At 38.4% G+C, this 24,343-nt stretch overlaps 1 protein-coding gene across 9 annotated transcripts in view; it reads left to right on the top strand.

The window, feature by feature from the left end:
• Window positions 1-24,343, top strand: part of ABLIM2 (actin binding LIM protein family member 2) — a 130,482-nt gene that overhangs the window by 59,060 nt on the left and 47,079 nt on the right. For 8 of the 9 annotated variants that reach the window (XM_059469946.1, XM_059469944.1, XM_059469940.1 and 5 more), the window contains exons 5-8: window positions 3,070-3,196; window positions 5,271-5,364; window positions 20,556-20,643; window positions 23,260-23,318. In XM_059469946.1, coding sequence (XP_059325929.1) covers window positions 3,070-3,196; window positions 5,271-5,364; window positions 20,556-20,643; window positions 23,260-23,318 — 368 coding nt within the window. Of the gene's footprint in view, window positions 1-3,069; window positions 3,197-5,270; window positions 5,365-10,922; window positions 11,073-20,555; window positions 20,644-23,259; window positions 23,319-24,343 lie in introns of those variants that run through there. The other variant, XM_059469947.1, reaches the window with a different exon arrangement.

The raw sequence follows: 24,343 nt of genomic DNA, 5'->3' as shown, positions 1-24,343 counted from the left end.
TATGGATTGCTCATCTTCCTGTGTAAGAAATCTAGCCCACTTCTGGGAGAAATTTCTCCTTTTTTTCTGTTTTCTTTTTCCCCCAACATTTCTTCACAGAAGTTTTCACCATCTCATTTCTACAGTTCATCAGTCAAACCTGCTGTGTGGATGCCCTGTGAGATACTCTATGGATCCCTCTTGCTAATGCCACTCTCTTTTGGGGATAGGTTGGCCCCCTCTGTTAGGTGCTTTCTCTTGTCACTTATTCCTGAGATGGATCTGATCCTCCTTGGCCATCTTTGCTGTCTCCTTGTTATATGTGAAAAGTGCCTTTGACTACAATGGACATTATTAGCCTGGTTGAGTACTGACAGGACAAGTTAATTTGATTATCTGTGGCACAGAATCCTTTAATGTATTTACATTCCCTTTCTCTGTGCACACACACACTGGAGAGTTTTTCTTGTCATTGTATTTCCTCAGCTCTCTTGGGTCTGCACTGAGCCTTCCCAGAGCCCAGATACCTGCAAACCTCAGCAAACCCCTTGCCTCAGAGGGAGACAGCACTGGGAGCAAGCACATCTCTGTGGCGAAGCCTGACCCTGGAAAATAGAAGTTTACCTTTTCCCCACATTGCATAGACCAGTGAATGGTGTATCTCCTGGCAAGAGCTTTCTTGGAAAAGATCTTAAAGAGTTACTTTAAATGAGCAACTCTTGTTAGTAGTGCACAAAAACATGACCTCAGGCAAACTTTTTCAAGGAAAGAGTAGTACACTGACCCTCTGTTACACTGGGTTTGTTCCTGTCTCAGAAGTGTCTGATGTGTACCATGTGTGCTCCTCCCCAGCCTGTTTATCTCAGCAGACATCTCCTGGGGACTCACTGAGCTCCCAGCATCACTGCGCCCTCTGACAAGTCCTTCTATTTTCATCCTCCCCTTTTGCTTCTAACCTCCTTCGTGCATTCCATTTGGAAGAAATGAAGAATGTAAAATACTTGCTTTCTGCCTGAGTCCTTGAATTTTTTATTATATAAGTACCTATCTCTCTGTTTTGTTTTGTTTTATAAAACAATAGCTCTGAAAACCTCTTGTGACAGTGTTGATTTTGAGAGAGTACTCAAGGAAGAATATTAACATGGAGCAGCAAATTGATGTGTTCTGCTGAGTTATTGCTTGAAATTAGTTGAGTCACCAAAGGATGCTGCATCCAAGATGGGAAGACAAGGACATGCATCAGTAGGCACTGTTGGCATAGCAACCACAATATTTGTTTGTAATTATCTGGCACTTTACAGAGAAAACAGCAGTAGGGAAAAAAAAAAAGTAACTCACAAAATGCTGCATTTCTGCCCACCCAAGCTTAAACCGAATGAAAGGTGAATGACATTTGAGCACATGATGTTGTGTTCAGTTTGTGAAATAAACCCTCAAGCAGTCGGATTAAATTAGATTTCCAGATTAATCCCCAGTACAGGGGAGATCACAAAAAAATTTCTGATTGCAGTTGAACAACAAATACTGTAGAATACTGCAGGGACTAAAACCAGGCACACACCCAAATGTTCTTTATTATTAGCAAAACTCAAATGTTCTGATCTGTAGTGCACATGCTTTTGTGCTAGGCTTGTTTCCAGGTATTGGTGCTCTGGAGGGTAGCATTAAAGAGCCACGTTATTGCTCCCTCAATGCATTCCAGATCCACTAAAGGAAAATACAAACTGCGCTTTATCATTGTGTGCTCAGAAGTGAAACATTTACAATTTCACTTACACTGTCTCATTAGGGTCATGTAACCAATAAAAATACTGTCTTAAATCAGAAAGTTTTTAAGAAGACTGTTTCAATGCTTTAATAAGATCCTAGGTTGAGAGTTCTTTCTTAATAACTTGATAAATCTTTCTAATGCTTTTCATAGCTTTTTCTTCCATCTAAGACATTGTTATGGGTTTATTTTCTCTCCTGGCATTTCTGAATGCTTAAGTGTCTTTCAGGTTTTATCTTTTCTCTAGAAAATTATTGGTATACCTGAAGAATTCCTAAAAATACTATGTATTTTTCCACTTGAGATGGAAGATATTTTATGGAGCATTAGAAGATTACTGAGATATTGCTACTAGAATCAATTTATCACTGGCATGTATCCCTTTTTCCCACATATTCTACTATTTTAACATTTAGTAAGAAAATCATCCATAGACAGGAAATCTGTAGAGTGAAGACTGAATGAGAGATGGACCTTGTAGGGTGTTAGAGGGTTCATTTGACAACCAGATCCAAATCCCATGTGTACATAACATCTCTGAAGAGGGCAGAAACTGATTGTAGGTTTGGCTTTTGTTAGCTTAGTCAAAAACTTCCATTGTTAAAAAGAAAGGCAACCAAATCCCCAGACAGTCTTGTTCTCAGTTACTCTTGTTACTCTTTCTGGGGAGTAGAACTAGCTTACCTACAACCTGTTGAACCAACACAGACTAACCTCTGTTACCAGTTATTGCATGTTTTGCATGTATTTTTTGTTAGCACCTCTTGAAACTTAATATAAGTGAATTTTTATAGAGAATAAATACATAGACGGCCATCACTTTCACATATTGAAATGTCACTAATGCCTTTTAGGTATTGGTGTGTTTTACTGGGTACAGAAAATTTCATACCAGATTTTCGGCTTGGATTTTTTTCATGGTTGCAAAACAATTTTGAAATAAGTGGAGCTTGCAGATCCCAAGGCAAAGGCTAATATGAAGAATTCTTTTTTTACTCTTTGTCTTTTTTATTTCTTTTATCAGGCAGGTTCATGATGCTTGAAAAATTAATCAGCAAAACATTTTTAAAAACACAGTATAAATGAATTAAAATAAAGCCTAAGTCACTAGGAAATGGAAGTCATCAGCTTTTTTCTTTGAATGATGCATGTGTTGTAGCAATTTCAGATCTTTCCAAGGGCAGCAACACTTGCCATCCATCAGTGAGCAGTGGAGCCCTTGTGAGCTGTTACTGGGGCGCTGATGGATCCTTGTGCTGCTGTAACCAACTGCTGCATGAGCTAAAGGATACGATTCACTCATTTGGGTTTTTCTCTTGCAGATTGTGGTGGCTGTGGTTCAGAAATTAAAAATGGTCAGTCCTTGGTCGCCTTGGACAAACACTGGCATTTGGGCTGCTTTAAGTGCAGTACATGTGGCAAGCTACTGAATGCAGAGTATATCAGCAAGTAAGTAGAGGAGTATTTTCACCTCTTTTAGTCATTCTTTTTTTAATGCCAAATAATTAATTTATCATTGCATTTATTTGCATTGTTAAGATTTAAAGGTAATGCATAATATAGAAATATAATGTATACATTATAATAATATAATTAATGTAATATATAAATGCATATTTCATTACCTTTTATTTATTTATATATATATATTCAGAAGTATATAAGATATTAGAGATTATTGTCTAAATTATTACCTAAGTTGTATTTAGAAAAATAAAATGGAAAAAAGTAGAAGTAACATTTTTCCATTTACCTGGAATGGGACTTGACAAAACAGAGGCAGCAGGTAGAATATGTTTCCAGGACCCAAATGTGTGCCCTTAGTTACCTATGGTTTTGCTCTCTGTGATGCTGTAATGTAAACAGGCAGGTACTGTTCTTTCTGTATGCATTACATAAGAGGAAATGTTAGTCAGAAGTTTGTTAAGGATGTACATGCCATGATTTTGTGCAGCTCCAGACCCTCATGCTGTCAGATTTGACTGAATGTGATGGCAGCACTGAGAAACAGCACAAAGCACAACGCAGACCATGTCCCGTGTCAACACTTTGATCAGGCCAGTGGCATGCAGGCCTTTCACTGGCCAAGGCACCTGGGATTAATTTCTGCTTCAGAGAAGTGTGTTATGTTGGAATTTTCTTAAGCAGCAAAATAACTCAGTCACCAGTGCCCGGAGATGATGGGGTTTCAGAGCCTATGTCCCCCTGACATTCAAAAATTCTTTAGATTTCAATTAATACAAATACAATATTTAATTTCACAGCTTGCACTGGAGAACAATATTTATTAAAAGGGTGTTCTTAAATAAGGTTTTTCATTGTCTCAATGTCGGGCTAATCTGCTGTATTTTAGCACAGTGCTTTTTTTGCTTGTTATTGAATATACCTCCCCCCATAAATTGTAAAGATATAATTACTGCAAAATTGTCTTTTTAAAAAGGCTAAATGCCAAACAAAATAACTCAAGAGAGGAAATATCCTGTCTTTAATTAATTCAATTAATTATTGTGATAACTTCTAGGTTAGTCTCTAAGAAATCCAACTTCCAGGCTATAACATTAATTTCTATGTTTCTCCAGAGAAATGTCTGATAAAATTATGCCTCTGCTGATAAATCTGTCTGTTCATGGGCTGTTTTAGTATAACAAACAAAACATATTTAACTATGTTTAACTTGAACTTTGAAGCATGAGAACAGTCTCCAGTTTCTTCTTAGAGCAATTTATTTTCATTCATCAGTTTAATGGTCTACATGTACAATTTAGTAAAATTATAAAATGCAAAATGAAGAGGTTCTTGTCAGGGCAATAGTCCAAAAGTTCTGGTCTTGTCACTTTGAAATAAAAGCTAAGACTCCAGTTTTTTTTTTTCTTCATATCTCTAAATTGTATCTTAACTCACTGGTGGTGGTGAAATAGCTGCTTCCATCATGCATGAACACACTGCTGCTCAGGCTGAATTCCTGTAGTCATTGCTGGCTTCTGTGGAGCAATTCCCAAGTCGTTTGATCCATGACTGCCTTTAAGCAAGTCCAGTCAAGTGTGCCAGTAGATTTAAATGTTTATCAAAACTTGGTTTACAGACAAGATATTTGAGAAATTGCTCTCTGCAGACTCAGCTAAAGGATTAGGTAATACATATATCAGATAGTACATCAGTTGGATGAATTAGATGATAAGAGGGGAAGAGTAATATGGTGAAATAACTTTCCAGAGAGGGGGAAACACGTGAAAGAAGTTAATGGGTAACATGATTAAACAGGTGGTGTGAGGGTCTCAGAGGCTGAGTGTTACTACAAGGCTGATGGCTGAGTTTAGCAACAAAGGAGAGAAGTGGTCCAAAATATTTGTTCATTACTATTCAGCTTTTTACAACATTAATGACTGCGAGAGAGGCAGGAAAGCCCATAAATACCCTGTGAAGTTGGGTACTTGAAACATTGACACATTTTAGATGCATAATCTCCCAGGGAACTGTAAGCTTACATAAAGCAGCATCTGTACAGCCTGTTGTTCTTCCCTAGGGATGGGGTTCCATATTGTGAAACAGACTACCACGCCAAGTTTGGGATCAGGTGTGACAACTGTGAAAAGTACATCACAGGAAGAGTGCTCGAGGTAAGGAGAACCTGTCATTCAAGCACATCTCAAAGTGTACAAAAAACCCAAAACTCTTTTGGGTTTGGTCCTGTGCTCACAAGTTAATGCCACAGCTTAATGTTACTTTTATTGAATACCAGGAACTCTGTCTGTAATCGGGATTTTTGTTTCTTCTATTAATGATTTGGTAATACACAAACTCCATAAATGGATATTTATGGTACTGGAGAATGTTCAGGGAGCAGAAGTAATAAATGAATGTGTTATCAGGCACGTTTTAAAACTTGCATTAAATTCATTTGCAATGTCTGCTTTTTTTATCTCTTTTATGTTCCTCAAAGATAGGATGAAGCTGTTGAAAAGTAAAATGAATGATTTGAACTGTGTTTTTGCAACCAGAAATGAGCTGTATGGCAGAGATTTTTTTGCACTTGTTGTTCTAAGAAGCCGGAAGTTGTTTAGTGTAGGGTTATGTTTATGCATTATGCAAAAATTTCCATATAACTGACCAAATGTCACAAAATGAATACATTCCTTTGATCAGAATAAAATTTATCCTTGGATTTAAGTGTATTGTTACCCTGTCAGTCATAGATTATCTGCTTTTTCTGTCTGCTTTTTCCTGTGAAGTCCAAGCAGTACTTGGAGTTAGGAAGAGTTGCTCAGTTCACTCTTTTCTCTTCATCAGCTAAGAAAGCCTGGAGAAATCCCAAAGGGCTTCCACCAGAGAAAGATCTGCTTGGAGTCACACAAAGACTTAACTGTCCAAGTGGTGGACAATGATAGCTTGTTAGGAGCTGATGAGCAAGTATCCATACTAGATGGGAATCTGTCTTGGATGGGATGATAGGGTGTTAACATAGGCATGAGAGATTTTTCCAGTAACAAATGTTAGACCTTTCTGAAAGGAGATTTCTAAAAGGGAATTTGAAAGAGTATAAAGACGGTTTTCTCTTTTTTTTTTTTTTTTTTTTTGCACACAGTTGTCTCAACTGGAAGAGGCAAAACAAAAGAAAACGTCTTAAAACCTTCAAAAATGTAAAAGGTGACCATGGAAGCTGTTATATGTTTTCAGAGGTGTCAAGCATTGACACTGAATGAAAGGGAGTAAAAGGGTGAGATTTGAAAGTGAAGGTAATTAAGAGAGGTGAATGCAGAGAGAAGAGTTAAAGCTGTGGCAAATTTGGAGTGCACTTACTCAGAGCAGTTTACAAGGAGTGATTAATGCTGAGACAGGAGAAGGACAGAAGCTCCAGTTTCTGTACTGACTCTTGGCTTCACAATATTTTGTTTTTCTTGCCTTGAAATATGTGGAAGAATGCTCTTTTTATGTGGTAATATTTTACCTGCAGTATGGTTAAAAAATAGCATGTGGTGTGGTATGATTAAGAATTGGGTCCTAACTGTCTCTATGGGTAATTAAAAAAAAAAAAAAGGCCGTAAAGCTCTGCAAAGTAACACCAACTGTGATTTGTGGGACCTGGGAGCACGTGTGACTATGGTTGGTTCTTCTGACTGCTTGGGAAAAGTGTACTGAATAGGAGGACAGTTCCTTGTTTTTATTGTAGATGGGCCAGTAACAAACTTGGGAAAAGCTAATTTTTGAAAGCTATTGTAGGAATTCTACCATGGCAGATTACATATGATGGTTTTGGTCAGTGTGTGTGTATGTGTGTGTGTCCCTCTCCTCTCCATTCCCCAGTGCTGCTCTAAGGACAGCTCTGTACCACTGATCCTCATCTTGCTTTGGGACTGGTTCAGGCTGGGAGCTACTTTCATTGGTCTGTGGCATTTAACTGAGGAAAAAAATACTGATGCAAGATTGCAAAACCTTTAAAAAAAAATAGATGAGGAGAAAGGACTTTGAGCATCTGTAAAAGCACAGATAGTATCATTGTGAAACAGGAAGCATAGATTGAGGTTAGAATGGAGCACGAAATGGATGTGAACAGTTACAAGGACATTTAATGTCTGGACACTTGTTGGAACAACCTGGAAATGTTATGATCTGATTTTTTTTTTCTCTAGAACTGTACAAAACAATTTGTTGGTTTATATGCAACAAAGCTAATCAAGCTTAAGCATGAGTGCATGTCACATATCCTAGCTGACTGTCACAGTAGGTCCTGTTCCTCGTGACATCTCCCAAGATATCTGCTCCCATCCCCTCAGTTTTTCCATGACACATCTCAAGAGCTTTCTGTGCATTCCTGCTGCCTGTTCACAAGGAGTGACTCACACTGTGAGCCTTCTCCCATGGTGATCAGCCTGGGTTTCCACGACTCTTTGGAGCTCTGTAAGGGATCACTGAAACAGCCATTGAGTTTCAGTGTGGACCATGGAAGGCAGCTGGGTGAGGAGGCAAAGCACACACCTTGTTTGAGAACGAAAACAGACAAAAAGTCACAGTCTGAGCAGACAGATTTAAAAGGATGCAGAGGTGTGTCTATAGCTAACATGGTTAAGGCATTTGTTGTTTGAGTGCAGCAGATGGGCTTGTTCTAAAGGCTTGGAACTGGGCTGATCTTTTCTCTCTCTCTCTCTGGTCTTGGTATCAAACTCCATGTCTGTTTTTCCCTAGCGGGCTAATTGATATGTTTGTGTATCTCCTGGTCAGGAGGACAGAGAAAATACAGGGTAGCAATGCCTGTTCTTTGTTGTAGGATGCATTATTAGTGGAGTTGTCTGGAATATTGACGCATTTTTCAAAACATCAGTATTTCTTTTTACCATTTTGAATATTATCTGGGGAAACACAGAAATAATAGGGCAAATTGCTCTTAAATTGGGGGGAAATCTTGACAGCAGTAATTATTAGGCAGGAGAATGCTCTCCCAAGGGAGCTGCTGGAAACTATCACTTTGAAAGTCTTGTAACAAGACTGGACAAGGCCCTGGAAAATCTGTGTTAGGGAACAGTCCTGCAATGACAAAGGGAGGGACTATATGACCTAATAGGATTTTTTCCATCTCTGATTTCTGTGATAATGTCAGGAGGACAGCTGCTTCCAATGTTATTCTGTGACTAGATTTTATAATATTGTCTCCCTTTCCAACACTTGTTCATTTTAAGTGTTTATTCAGCAGAAAGGAAGGGAGTGTCAACTAGTGTGAGTTACTGATAAGTTATAAAATATGGCTGTTTTTGTAGGTCCTCAGCCAAATACAATGATGATTTAGTTACCTAAATTCTTCTCTCAGCCCATTTTCTGAGGGCCAGATTCATTCAATGTAGTAAATGGGCTTAGATACAGGATAGCTTTGTTTATAATTCCTTTCTAGTTTCTTTCTTCCCCTCCAGTCCACCTTGGCTTGCACCCACTCTCCCAGGGAACTTGTACTGGAGAAGCTATAAAAGGGGCTGAGAAGTTCATTTATGGAGATGATAAATTTTATTACTTTTAAAAGCAATGATTTTTCTGTTTTGAGTTTTGTTTTTGTTTTAAACCCTACTCACCAGTGCATTTATGGGCAAGATTTGCTTTGTTTGTGATGCATACAGAACACTCTTAAATGCAAATCAGTCCTCTCCTAGAAGTTGTGTTATTTTATCCCTGACCATATATATTGATAAACCTGCCAACTTAAGTGAGGAGCAGGAAGTTGCTGGAGTTTGCTTTTGTAGTTTGACTTAAAATGCACTGTGACTGAAACCTCTAAGGAGAGAAAGGGTTTACTTCATGCTCATGCTGTATCTCTGCTGCCAATCCTGCAGTAGTTAGCATCATGCAATAGCACACATCTTAAAATAACAAGCCATTGATTTTTATGGCCAGCCATTTCCCTTTTGTCATGTTGCAGTCCATTTCTCTGCACTTAGCACTAAAAATATTTTTCTCCTTTTTTCTATTACAAGCAGTAATTTATTAGTTAAATTTCAACTTGTGCTAATGAGCATATCCTAAAAAAAATTTTTTTTTTTAGTTACTCTATATCTTATGATAATACAGAGCCTGCTTTAAACCCCTTTCATTCAAGAAAACACTTTCCATTTCTTTCCTCATTTTAATGAGTCTTTCAGCTGCATTTTGCTGGGGGAGGCAGAGATGTGTAGTCTGTCTCTCAGTCCTTCCCACATAGCAGGTTGTGTAAAAGGTTTGGAAAGCTGTTGAGGTTCATGACAAAGCTGTGTGACAGCCAATGACTCCTCCTTGTCCTCTCCTGGGAGGCATGTCTGGGTTTCCTTAACATCTGATACTTACAAACATACCTCTCAATTACAGTATCTTTCTATTTTAAAGTGGTCCACATTAAAAGAGTTAAAAAATGCTTTGGATAAGATTGATTTTTTTTTGTTTTCCCCTCCAATTGATGAAATATAATGAGAACTTATAGAGAGTAGTTTTAGTTCCTCTCAACTTTTATTTTACAAAACAGAGTGAACCCAGTTCTCCTCTGCTGGTAAAGTCAGCTAGCTCCAGGCTTTTCTGGTGATGCTGTGGGTTCCTGACTGGAGCCACCTTCTCTCAGATGGATGAACACTGTACTCTAGACAATACCTCAGCACTATCTTGTGCAGTGATAGTAACCTCTTCCACCATCTCTAAAGAAAGTGCTTTCCTGGTGTGTCCCACACTGGTGCAATTTTCTTCTGTGAGTTCTCTTAACATTGACAGCTCATGGCAAGGTGTTGAGACATTACTTTGTGGGGAGAGGTTCTCTTCATCTGCTTTTTCAGCTGGTGGTTTCCTCCATTGTTAGAGGAAGCCTCCTTATCTAGAAATAACCTTCTGAGTATGTTTTAATGGTAAACACAATATAGGCTGTGAGGGGGTCACATTTGCTTGGATAGGCATCTGTGTCCCATCAGTGCCCAAAATGCCCCTCAGGCGTATTTTCAGCACTCAATTTTATCTACAACTGTCCTGTGATTCACAGCTACATGACTGTTGTAAATGTGGCTGCTGAAAATCACAGCAGTTGGAGCCATCATCTTTATGTTTAGTATCTGACATCCTAACACAGCAGCATGGCACACTTCAGTTTATGTGGGGGATGAAAGAGTTAGCATTTTACTTGTTTACATGTATGTGTAAATGTCTAGAAAAACATAATCAATGTATGTTCTTAAAATCTATTAATCACAGCCTTATTTTATTTTGAAATAAGGGAACATATGCAGTGGGCACTAGGCAGGAATGAGACTAGAAATGTCAATAATTTATATGTCAATTAAATGTCAGTTATGACAAAGTCACAGTGACTTACTAATTAAAACATGAATCTTATTTTTCATAGTTTGTGTTTTGCCTTGCCCTAGGGTTGAGCTGATTTTGTTTGCAGCCATATCTACTTTGTAAATCGATTGCCTTTCCCTTTGCAGGAGTCTCGGTATATCAGAGAGACGATACTAATTCTTTAGAGCAGGGAGTACAAATTTCTGCCTGCAGTGTGGAAGAATGGTTCATTCTGCAATGTCTGTTGCCCTGCTGTTTCATTAACAACAGGCCCTACTGATGTGTGAAAGGTGCTTGAGCAGCTTATTACATAGGCATTAATAGTGAAACATGCAATAAAGGCAGCTCTGTGTGCGGGCGTGAAGGGTTCCCTGTGCATGGGCAGCCTGGGGAGGGCTGTCAGAGCAGCAGAAGGATCCAAGAGTCAGTGCTGCCTTCGTTAGAAACTGCTCTCTGCGCTTCTCTCCCTTCAACAGAGAAGAAAGAAAACTGTGGGAAAGACAAATCTAAATAAATCAGCATTAGCTTTTGCAAAAGGAGACCATCCAAGGTAGGAAACATTAACTAGCCCTTTCAGTGCATAATGTTAGCTGAGATGCAAGGCATTCTGCAGCTTGGGAATGGTCTCTGGTTTGGTGCCACTTGCATTTATCTGGGGCTGCTGGCTTGCAAAAGCAGGTTAATCATCAGTGCATTTATCTGAATTTGGCTGCATAAGTGTTGACAGTTGACCTAGACTTTCTGCTTTAAAACAGGCATAATTAAAAATACTATCCAAAAGCAGATAAATAGCTATGCAAATGCTTTTTTTCCTTATCTTTTAGCTTTTTCTGTAGCACAGTTATATTGATCTCGATGAATTTACCTCATCTTTCTCCCACTTTCTGCCTTTCCCTTTTTAGCCACCTCTTCTCTCCAGAAATACAGGTCTATGCCTATCTGTCCTTATTGTCTGAACTGCTACAAACTCACAAATTGTTAATGTGTCAGGAGAAAACTATACATTAAACCAAACTCTTTGTATAGCTTTTACCCTGTAAATAATTTGTTAGGATTATTGAAGAGCACTGAGTGCCATTTGATGATAGCTTAAGACTTATATTTTTACCAAAGGAAGGGTTTCTGCAAACTATTTCTGAATAACATAGAAAAGTTTAGGATTTGAGGGAAACCGATTGATAGAGAAGAAAGAATGACTGTTCCAGGTTTTGTGAGGGGTTTTTTATTTCTTTTCTCAGCTGCTTATTTGCTTTCATGTTGAGAATTCCTCCCACATGTGTGGGGAAAGTCCTCAGCAGTGCTGCTGTGCGTTTGTGCTTGTGTGGGTTTGTGTTAGTTTTAGTGCACAGTGTGATTTTTGAGCCTGGCAGACTCATGGTGCCCATTGCCTTTCCTCACACAAAAATGTAGTACCAGTTAATTGTCTCAGATTATCTGAATTGACTGACTGAAGGATCAAAGGGGTGATTCCAGCAGTCACCCTGATCCTGCTGAGCCTCAGACCCCAGCAGCAGAGTGTGCAGCTACCCTTCCTCCCTAAGCCATGTGTTGCTGTGCTGCTGCATTAACATCCAGTGCCTTTTGCCCTTTGGGTGTTCTTACAGTGTGAAACGTTGCACCTCATGGATATCTTCAGTCCCTCATCCAGTTATTTCATGTATTCCTTCATTCCTGGTGGTGCTCTGACCCACATCAGGGGAATGCTGCTGTTGCACAGCTCTGCAAAGCCCCGGAGCTCCCTTGCCCTGTCAGCAGCACATGCCCTGCCTCCAGCTCTGGCCTGTAACCATGGCAGTGCTGCAGCAGTGGCTGCACTCAGTGACAATTGCTTTTGTTGATAAAGTATCTCCACGATGCTCTGGCCCATGTGAAAACAGCATGTCAGCTAATAGCAGGGAGAGCAGCCTGTGTCTCATTTCTTGTAGCTTTAAGATTTTTTCATCCTATTAACCTTCAGCATTTTTTGTGCTTTTACAAATTTCTTTTTCCTCCCACAAAGTAAGAACTTCTGAATGGTACATTGAACTGGAAATATGTCTGAAAGTAGAAACTTCCTACTTTCAGGAAGGATTATTAATGTCAGTTCTGCATGTGACAGCAGCATTTCCACTCCCGGGTAAATCTAGTGATCCAGAACACAGAATGAGAGACAGCTTCTGTTCTTAGATGTTTACAGCCCAGATCACCACGTTCAGCTTGAAAAGAGCTGTGCTGGCTTCCTCTGATAACTTGGGTTTTTTCTCCAGGGCTGTTCAGTGTTGGTTGAGCTTCATTCTTCCATCTGAAATGGGTGTGCTAAATACACAGCTGCAAAGTTGAAAATTAAGGGGAAAATGTCTGCAAGTCATCTCTCTCCTTCTTCACTCCCTCTCTCCTATCAAGAGTTGGCATAAGTGAGAGCCAGCTGCAGCTTGTCTTGGCCCCTAGGTGGATTTTAAGGAGTGGGAAAAGGAGATTTGTTGAGCAGATGGAAAACAGAAGCCTCTTCCAGTCTCAGTGGGTGGCAAGAAAAATTGCAAAGCTGAGAAGAAAAAGACAAAAGAGGCAGATCACTCACTCCATAACAGAAACAACTGACTGCAAAATCAGTGGTTTTAGGTATGACAGACTGTTTTGATTTACAAGAACGTTTACAAAATTCTGTAGAAAAAGGTGCACTGTTGTCCTCTTCCAGATTTTATCTGATTTTGGCAGGGCTGAATTTGCTCCTGAGCCAGAACTTGTTTGGAGATGTCACAGAATGAGATTACAGTTCTAATAGTGCTAGTTTTCCTTCTATTATTTATTTTTTCTCAATTATCCCCTATATGGCTTTTTAATTACTTTTATTTTATTTTCTCCCACAACCATTAGAAACTTCTTCTTCTGCGAGTTTGGTTTTATAGTAAGTTGTTATCATTCTGAGATAAATGTTCTTGTTGATTTGATTTACACCTTATACCTGAAAGAATAAGGAGTGTGTGGGAAGCAATTAAAATGACTCAAATGTGGGAGGGAATTCTCGAGGCTCTGCAAAGCACAGCAGGATGAGCCAGAACCAAGACAACATGAAATTACTGTACATGTGAGATTGCTAAAGCTCTAGGTAATGCTGCAGGTGTGAGTAGTGAACGTTTCATGTGACTGTTTCTTGGCATCCAGGCGGATGAAAAATTAATCCAGTATGGAGAAGATGAGGAGAATGATTGATATTGAACATTACACTGCATTTACAGCGGTGTAAATCCTGATGAAAATGGTTCATTTGTCCTGGCAGACTGTTGAAGTGAGTCAGTGGTGAGTCAGGTCCACTGTGACTAAGAGAATTAGGGAGAGTTTTTCTCCACAGAATTCTATCTTTAACTTCTGGCTCTCACACTTTTTTTCTGCTCAACACTGTTGTATGACATAAACAATAGACATTTTGCCAAATACCTCTGCCTTTACAATGCTACCTGTCCCTTCAAACCCGGTAGATGATATGACAGCTGTTTACTAACTTCACCATTACTGTGTACAACTATTACTGAGTAATTCTTTGAGTCCTTCTGCATATGCAGGACTCTGGCTTTGCTAGAAATGTGAGTGGAGGTTTTATGTGATTCCACTTAAAGCCTGCTAACTGACTAGAGTGTTATATTCCAAGCACAAAGGGTATTGTCTGAATAGCATCACTCTAATTTGAATATACCCCTTAGAATTCAGTTTATGGAAGCCAGTATAGTCCTTTTAAAGTCCCTCAAGGTGGGTGCAATGGCAGAGTTATCAGTGTGCATCCATTGATAACACTGGATGGTGCAGTGCTGTCCACCTTCTTCATGGTACTCCTGAGAGAAAGACAGGACAAACATCTGAGCCCTAGATTTTACAGCCTTTTGGATTAAATGCACATTTTGCAATGTGGGTTGAAGCACTGGCCAAGAGCAGGAGGGTTGTATTAACATGTGGGAATAAGCAAGAGCAACCCCTGATTGGCTTTGCCTAATTGACTTGATAGAAAAATTTTCTAAGCCAGTTCTGTGCTGTTGGGTCAGAGAATGATTAGATATCTGATGTAGTTATGGGAGCAAGAATTAAAACCTTATCTCAGCCAAAGTCGGGGAACTGCATTTACTAACAGAAATTGGGAATTTGCCTTCATAAATCAATGCAGTGACTGATTAGGCTATTTTACAACAAAATGCTGTATTCATTCAAAAACTTGATTAAATTTCATGAAGATAAATATATGGAGTTCCTTTTTATACCTGTGCTTCATTATCAGTTTCCTGTACATTCCTGGCACCTAAGGAAAATCACAATTCATTCACATAATGGCCTAATATCTTAGTAAAAACAATCACTTGGGGAATGAATGAAGAAGTATAAACAGGATGAATTAAATATCCATTAAAGGAGTTCAATGATTTTCCACCTTTTTTATTTATGCACTCTGAAAAAAAAAATGTTCCCAGTGAAAGTACATGCTCCTCAATGTTGAGTTTAAAATGATAGATAATGAAGCAAGTATGAAATTATAGATAAGGGGAGCAGAACAGAGCCAGCAGTTTTTAAAGGAAGTCTTCCACAGAAATGGCAATGTGATTTTGGTGGAGGAAAACTATGATAGTTGAGGGGGAACACATATCCTGAGGCGATGCTCAGGGAGCTGAACTTGTTCAGCCTAGGAAAAGTGATGGCCTTGATGGGACCTAACTGTGCTGTTCCCATACCTGTAAGGAGGCCCTTGAATATGTGGAGACAAGCACCTTACTGAGGCACATGGTGGGAGGGCAGGAGACAACTGTTATAAATTTAAAGCAGTGAGGTTCTAACTGGATAAAAAGGGAAAAAAATCACTATTAATAACTAAGAATAACTACTCTCTGTTGGAGCAATGTTCTCAGAAGTTGTGCCATGTCCATCCTTGAAGGTTTTCAATATTCAACTGAAAAAAATTACTGGGCAGACTGATCTGAATTGAGTATCAATCCTGCTTTGAGCAGGAGGTTGGATTGGATGAATTATTCTATCATTTTGTGATCGCTTGCACACTTCCTGGCTTTAAACTGAATTCTATTTCTATTGCCTGTACTATGAAGTTTACTGAAGGAATATCAGGGTCCTTTAATGAACAAATGGACTGTCCATATGAATGGACATTAGTCAGGAAATGGAGACAAAATACACAAAAGAGAATAATTTATTGTGTAATCAAAGTTTTACACTTTCACCCATCCCTGCATTGCCGAAGTATTTTTCCCCTTCCCATCCCATACAAACAGTAGCTTCCCTCCACTTAAAAAAGCAACAGAAGTCAAGTCACATGTCTTCTGTAAGATGTTTAATGCTTCATTTCAGATTGAGGAGCTGCCTGATGGGAAGGGTTATTGGCTGTCAGTGGTTTTGTGCTTTATTCTGTTTCCTTTTGCTTGGACAGGTGGTTGTCTGGTGATGACACAGCTCTCCAACAAATTTGTTCCATGTCAAAAGCTTTTAACTAAGAATGCTTTATACCAGTCTTCTGAGGGCTTTGTTTGTGGGTCAGACAGCTGCACCATGCCTTGGCATACCCCTCAGCTCAGTGTTTTGTAGGCTGTTTTTCATTATTTCTATTCAGGGTAGGGTACAGTTAGGACTTGACTTGGGAATTTTTGAAAATGAGGTTGGCAGGATTTGGATCTACTTCAATAGACAACACTTAGTGGTAATGAGGAACTATTATAGCAACTATATTGTATTATACACTCAAAATGGGAAATATGCTTTGATATGATTGAATCATTGCAGCAATTTAACCTTTTGTCACTTCCACGAACTCTTTACTCCCTGCAATAAAATCTGTCAATTACCCCTATGCATTTTGGTAACAAGATAGATTTTTTAAATTGTTATTAATTTTCATTTTTACAGGAAGAAGTTTGCTGATAGCTTTTAATTCTCAGGAAAAGAGTCAGATAGTTGTAAGTTTATCTAGTATATGAAACGATTTTCTGTACTTTCTATCTTCCCTTTACTAATTACTTCGTTGAGTAATGCAATGAGGATGTACTCAGACTTCAGTGATGAATCAGACATCAGAAATCTTGAGTCTTCCTCCCAGGACCCAGCTCACTCTGAGCTTTAGGCTGCTCAGTTTCTCCTGTGTCAATCCATAAGCAATTGTCGTTCATAAACCTCAGTAAAAAATTATATCAATGACACTTCTAGAAACAGCAAGAGACATCAGACAAGCAATGTCATTGTGGTAGAGTTACAGTTATTGTGCATATCATCTTTTATACATTCTACCACTTCATCACTTATGGCAGCCATAGCCAGAAAATGAGCAGAGTTTTTTGCTGAGCTGTCTGCAGTAATGTAATATACTTTTCCTGGGTGATGACAGCTAATTTAAAACTCAAACTTAACTAGTTAAGGCTATTCCTTTTGGTATGAGCTGCTGTAGAGTTTTTTTGCTAGAGCTACATGTTTTCCAGGCCTGGTGATCCTACTGTTCTGAAGATTTTTGAGTAACCCCCCTTACTGTCTCCAAATTGTGCTTTGAACAATGCGATTCACATTTGCCACATCAGCTTAATTCTCCTTTTACTTAGTTCAAGCCCTCTAGTTATGAGAAATGAGAAAAGGTGGCTGTATGTACTTTGTTGCAGAGCTCTCTGGTCCTGCTTTAAGTGAAGATGAGTTTGTCAATGTGCTGTGGGACAGGTTTCAACACTGAAATAGTTTTTGTGCTCAGGGCAAGGACTGCAGAAGGTCTGTGTTGATCAGCCCAAATTCCTTCTCTGCAGAGGAATCCTTCACATTCAAAGGGTTCTCTTGTACCTAAAGGGAAAGAAGTAACTCATAAAACTTTGTCTCAGATTGCTGAGGACTGTTTTGACTCCATTTAAATTGCACACTAAGAGTGCAACGTGGTGATTGTGGGAAGCTGGTTCATGGTCAGTTGAAGAAAAATTAAATTGTTGGTATATGTACTGTGTTATTACTAAGAACACACTTTGCTATTCAGGTTTGAGGTAATCTCAGCTGAAAATTAGTCTTCAAATTGATCTTCACAATAATACTATCTTCACATCTGGATTCCTAGGCACAAAGACCTGGTGCAGTCTTGAAGCAAATGTAGGATATTGAGGAGGTTTTTCCAAAACCATCACTTGAACTGTAAGAGATCTCTCAGAGATGAATGTTGCCTCTTCTGTGCTCTGAGTGTGTTGGTGTTTTATTAAACACTGAGACAACAATCTGTCAAACTAAGCTTTCAAACTGTGCAAGGAAGGAGTAACCATATGGTTAGGCATTTGTTTTCTGCATTGAACTACCTCACATTAATATAAGCAAGAAGAGAAAAAAATGATGAAGCCTTTATTACAAATAAACCAAAACTATATAATATTTGGTGCTCTAAGTTTATAAAATAGCTGGGTTCTGCTGGAACCAATTGTTCATCTGTGAGAGCAAGCCCCTGAAATGGAAGGGACAGGAGAAAGGGGTGCTGGTGAAAGCCTCCTTGGTGTTTACCCAAGGGACTCTATGATTCAGACTCAGGGGCTAGGTTTGAATATAATTTATGATGCCTAATCAGGGTAACTGCATACACATATCAATAAATGCTGTTAGTTAATTCCTGCATCAGCTGCCCAGCCTCGGGGTCAGCTAGCACCTCTCATTTAGAAATATGGTGTGGTCTTTTTTATATACTTCAAAGTGTTGAAGTGTCTGCTATGTCTTGTCTTCTGTGCTTTGATTAGAAGAAGGACCAAAAAAAAATTAAAAGGGGCAACAAAAGTCATTGTCAGCACTTAGACTTATATGAAAATTTTTGAGTTTGTGCCATTTTAATTCAGAGATACTTATGCAAAATCCATTGGAGTTCTCCTGGTGTGATCATCAGCAAAAGAATCACTGTACTTTCTTCCCCTAATTTTTCTATTACAATTGTGTCTGTGTCATAAAAGAGATCTTTCTGTGCCATTCTATACCTAGTTGATATTACTGACTGTGTGAGTTCAGTGAGTGAATTAAAGTTATATATTTGGTTGTTGTGTTAAATTTAGGGAAATAGACTTTGTTCTGTGATGCATCCAGGTTATTTGAGAATCTGTCCTGGCAATTTATTTTAGCAAAGAGGTAATTTAATTCCCTTAGAGATTGTTAGCCTGGGAATTGTATCATCTGTGCTAAATCAGTTGAGTTATTGAGGTTATGCATTCCATTAGCAATGCTTGTGCACTTCCAAGGGAAATTGTATTTCTTTTCAGTTTGATATGCCAAACATAAGTTTGCCTGGTGACAATTAAATACTCTTCTGTGCTTTAACACCTGCACTAGGGCAAGCAATTTTAGACCAGAAGTTTAAGCTCAATGCTGATACTTTGTTGTCTGGTACTTTAAAGGTGTTATCACAGGTAGTAGTGACCATCTTCCATGTCTAAAATTGCAAAGATCACTCTGAAATCTGCACAAATGATAACAAAAAGAGTGAGCTGGAGCAGAGCTGTTTTCAAAATGGCAATTCTGATGCGGTGTGTTGCTCTTTATTGCCAATCTGAAATGCTGCAGCAGGTTTTCAGGAGTGAATCAAGTTAACATTGATGCAATGAAACCAGAGATTCTTTAACCTAGATTTACTGCATTCCTGTGATTGGTACTGTGAATCGCAAAATAGGCCCCCCACACAGATGACATTCTTTAATGTAAATGCTTCTGAAAGCTTTGAAATTCAGTGAATAAGAGCTAGAAAACTCACCTTTGTAGTAACAGGGTTAAATTTCTAGATTGACAGTAGGGGATTTGCAGTGTGAGAGCCTATTTGCATGCTGAATGCAGTGAGGAAATAGTTGATAGTAGTTTCTTAAAGGCATCCTCAATCCGAGCAGCACTTTCAATGTTTTTCAGGTAAGCAAATTATGAGACATTCTACATGGACCAACATTTGCATTTTTTTAACTTCAGGAGAATTTCTACTAAATTCAGGCTTAGCTTAATCTTAAATTAAACCTAGTTTACTTTAGCTCCAAGCTGTAGAGTTACTCGGTCTCCTGGCTTCTATTCCAAGTGGAAGTGGCATTGACCTTAAGCCATTTAAACCATGGACAATTCTGTCTGGCATGGAAGAGTGTGGGGTCAAAGAGGAGAAAGGAGATGCCAGGATCTGGCGTTCAGTTCCTTAATTTCTGTAGGGATTTTGAAGAGTGAGGAGTGTTGGGAGCATGTGCAAGAGCTGCCTTTGGGACTTTGAACTCTGTTTTGTGAGTGCCATCTGAAAGATGGGATGGGAGTGCAGTTTGGAGGGACTGGCCCATGTCGTTCACTCAGCAGAGCAGAACTCCATGAGTGCTGTTAATGTCATTGGCTCAAGCCAACATTGCAGGTAATTGAGAATTTAAATATATGAAAATTGGTAAGTTACTAAGCAGTTCTGAGCAAATTGAGGGCTCGGTCCTGTTCTCATTCCAGTCAATGAAAACAGTGATATTAAATTATTTGGATTAGTCTCTGAACAGATGGCAAAACTCTTGGCCTGTCTGTGTGAGAGTGTGGGTGCACAGTACCCAAAGATGCCTGATCTGGGATTTACTGTCCTATAGGCAGGCTACACTCATTCCTCATGGAACTGTTTTGTACAAGTTACCTGCAAGACACTTGCAAACCAGCTACAAACATTCTTTGCACAGAATGGTTTTTGCTGAGCATTAAGATTATGTATTCAGTTGATGTGTGATGAATTTATGAGTTGCAAATCTGTGCTCAATCTCCCAAATTGCTCCTGCAGGTAAGTCCTAAGCTACCCTGCACTAGGTTTACGGGGAAGATGTGTTCATTGCATAAATTTGTTTCTGTCCTGTAAATTCAGAGACTTAACTTTTGCACATTAGCTTTTCTTGCTTTGTGTAGGCAAGACCGTAATTACATTTTAAAGCATGAATTGTCTAGAACAACAAATCAGCATTGTGGTTGTAGGAGACTGTTGAACTAATTGTCATTAACTAATTAAATTATTCATATTCAAGAGGATGAAAGAAAAACTGCTAAATTGGTCAATATTAATCATCTGTCCCTTCTTTCTGAGCAGGCAGGAGAGAAGCATTATCACCCAACCTGCGCACGATGTGTCAGGTGCAATCAGATGTTTGCAGAAGGAGAAGAAATGTATCTTCAAGGTAAACCAAACAATCAAAAAATAAAACAGTTACACTTGGCTCTCTTGCCCACACCATAGGCTTGCACAGGAGAAATTCAGTATTACAGAAGGAGTTGTGCAATAAAGTATGCAATGGGAAAAAAAGTCATTTAACATAAATATGAGCTGAAATCCTTCATGTGTAGCAACTTCTAGCTCTACTAAAATGATCAAAGAAAACTGCTTACATGGTTAAATACAGGGGAAAACACCAGAAAAAATAAAGGCTTCTGTATGTGTCTTTGACTGGCAGTATCTTTTCAAAGTAAAACAGAAAAGAGAAACTCAGTAGGATGTGGGACTGCACGGCTGGTGTATTATCCTAAAATCACATGCCTGCCCAGAACTGTGTTTACAACTTCTCAATTGTCCATGGTTTTCTAGAAGTATACTTGGAAAATTTTCCTTAAGCTGGAAAAGTTATACTTTATTTAGAACACAGCAGTGGTCTCAGTAAGATCTAATTATGGTTTAGTATTTTATTTTAAATGACACTTTCATTGTCACTTTGGTTTGCAACAAGAGCTAGCTCATTAAAGCACGCAGTGATACTTGTCTATGCTCATGAATTTTCTGTCAGGATCCAGAAAATGCTGCAGTTCTTCCACTTGAAAAGGATCTTAGCTATGCTAAAACCCCATAATTAATCAATGCTTTTAAAAAGTACATCACACTACAAATTTTCTTCTAGATTTCAAACGTTCTGAAAGTTGTTTGCAAGTCAATCTTCTTTTTAAGTTCCATTTGTTGTAAGGGCGGATATTTGTTAGGTTTTGTTCTGATTATTCGTTCAAATAATAGCAAGGTATGCTCAGGTTCTCTTAATTTAGATCCATTTTACTGTATTTTCTGATGCATGGAATGTTTAGACCAGCTCGCTGTCATACCCTTTTTGTCTTCACATGTAGAGCAGTTTCCATCAGAAACTGGTGTTAATGCCATGAAAGATCTATAATCAGTTATTTGGACTGTCTAACCTGTTAAGTAATAAAAAAAAGTTGGAGCTCAGGGTTTTATAATGTGTCCGTGTCCTTCATCCTCTTAATAAACTAATGTAAAGTTTTAGGTGTTGCATGTTCCTTAACAGAAATCTTCAGTGGTCGTCCAACAGGCAGCTGTTGGGTGAAAGGACATTTTTTATTCAGTGTGAAAAAGTTTCCCAGACAGTGTTACTTGGCTAGAGACAGGAGTGGGTAAAAAAAAAATCTAAATGCTTCTTAAATCCATTGGGATAATTTGAAGCAATTTATGGGACAAATGATGGAAACTCAAATCCACTTGTAAGTGGAAGAGAACTTAGCATTAAATTTAAAGGTGCTATAAAAATGTTTCTTAGTCGTTCAGTAACAAAAAATCCCAGTAACTTAGTAAACATAATTTATCTGGTCTGTTCTTATAGGTACTCTTTTACTGCAAGAGTTTGGGTTCATCTGAGTTGTTTTTGTGAAATAAATTCTAATGATCTCCATCTGTCTTCTGGGAAATAGATTCTGTTTCCATCTTGTTTCCAAAATCCACTAGTTAGGAAACTATCAAACTGCTGTGAAAACAAAGCATTTCCAATAACTCTTCTTGATACTCCCCACCCAGTATAAACATTAAGTGTTTATTATGCAGAGGTTCTCAGATTCCAGTTTAGTCAGGCAGAAGTTGTAGTGCACTCACATTGTTCACCTCTGGAGCTTTAATCTGTGGTGTGTCTGAGCTCAGACTGGCAAAAACATAAAGGTTTCTTCTTACTATTAGGACTTGCAAATAATTATTTTATTTTAAATCATTACGCACATTCCATTTCTACTGAACACTATTTTAAGCATCATGTTCAACTTTTTGAAATAGTTTTTTCCTTTGTGGCTAGTGCAAAACTATTAAAGTTTCTGTCTCACACTCATTGTTTACTTTCATTAAGATGCTCATTTCAATACCTGTATGCAAGAAAGAATTGGTTCATTTGGTATCTCCTGCTTCCTCCACGATGGACATTCCCCTGAGTTTATGCAGTTCCTTAGTAGCTAGAAGTGTACTTGGACAAACATGTGAGAAGAACAAGATTGGAGCAGTGAATAAATGATAGACTGGATTTTCAGCTAGAGTTACATGGCACAATGCTGTGTACAATTCCATCCCACCACGGCATGCTGTGTATGAGCCAAGCCTACTACTACAAGAATATGTATTACAGGAGTGTAGGAAATTCTAACTATATATAAAGACAAAATTTACCATGAAACAGAGGCAAAGCCCATCTGGACACAGCCCTGCCTGCTGTAATGGGACCTCCCTGAGCAGGAGGTTGGACTGGTGGAGCTCCAGAGATCCCATATCACGCTCCTTAGGAATCAGATTGTGATGTTGATCTGCCATATTGAGGTACATGTAGCTTTCTGAAGTCTTTTAAATGTCTGTGATGAGGCTCAGTGGGATTGAGGGGCTGTCCTCTTGACCTCTGAAAGTGTCCTGCACTAGCAGGGGAATTAGTCAGTAACCTATGCCTTATAAAACCTTTTAGGAGGGTTTAATAAGTTTCTTATTTTCAACTTTTTTAAGATTGTTATTGTGGAACTGAATTAAGCAGAACTTTAAATTTACTTTGCAGGAACATCCATTTGGCATCCAGTTTGTAGACAGGCTGCAAAGGCTGAAGAAAAAAACAAGGTAAAAAACCTGTATATTTTACCCAATGTTATTTGATTGCCATATTATTCTTATTATTCTCTATCTTTTTTTTTTTTTCTTTTTTTTTTTTTTTGTTTTTTTTTTTTTTGTTTTTTTTTTTTTTTGTTTTTTTTTTCACCAGGCATGGATGGAAGGGTTTGGAAAATTTTCCCTACTGTAATTTTAAATCTTAAATAATGGGAATCCAGTTTGCTAATGAAATGTAATCATGTAATATAAGTACTCTACTTTTAATCAGTGATTAAAACTATAGATAAAGGAGAATGTTGGCTGTTGGCCTAAGAGTTTATATATATATAAACTCTTAGCATATATATATATATATATATATATATATATATATATAAGCTGAATAAGTAAAAATGTGAAAACATGAGTAAGAAAAACTTCTGTCTGATTATGATGTTATCAGTTCATGACCTCTTCTCTTCTCATATGGCTCTGAACTTAAAAGATCAGAGGACTTTATTTGTTTTTACAAAAAAAATTTCCTTGGAGTTTCTGTTTCATTATTTTTTTCTAAAATGTTGGCAAGCCAGCCACAATTTAATTTAATCCCTGGCTTTAAGTACCTCCTTAAGTTGGATGATTGTGCACTTCTCTGTGTGCAAAGGGAAAAGGGAGGGAATTCTGGCAGAAGATTAGCAGATAAATAAGCTGTCCCTAGGAATGAAGAATTAATGATCCTTCTGAAGTGGTGGGAATGAGTTACAACTATCTCATTTAATGTAGAGGCCAAGTGTGGGTTTTTCACTTCTGATGTTCTCTGATGCTCCAAGTGTTACCCTTGGTATCCTTGTTCAAAAAAGCTCTGCTTTGGTTCAAGTCTTGGAGGAAGGCACATGGGACAAGTCAGAACAGCAGGCAGCATCCATAAAAAGATTGTTAAATCTGGTGTGTCAGAAAGTCCAACTTTGACTAAATTACAGCTTGGAAAAAAAAACCAACCTTGTTTGGGCTTTACCCTAAAAGATCTTTGCTGTAGTTTTTGTACCCATGTGTTG

This window comes from Ammospiza nelsoni, chromosome 4 (assembly GCF_027579445.1).
Source record: "Ammospiza nelsoni isolate bAmmNel1 chromosome 4, bAmmNel1.pri, whole genome shotgun sequence".
Taxonomy (NCBI): domain Eukaryota; kingdom Metazoa; phylum Chordata; class Aves; order Passeriformes; family Passerellidae; genus Ammospiza; species Ammospiza nelsoni.
Note: the sequence above shows the minus strand (reverse complement) of the source record. Positions and strands in the feature narration are given on the sequence as shown.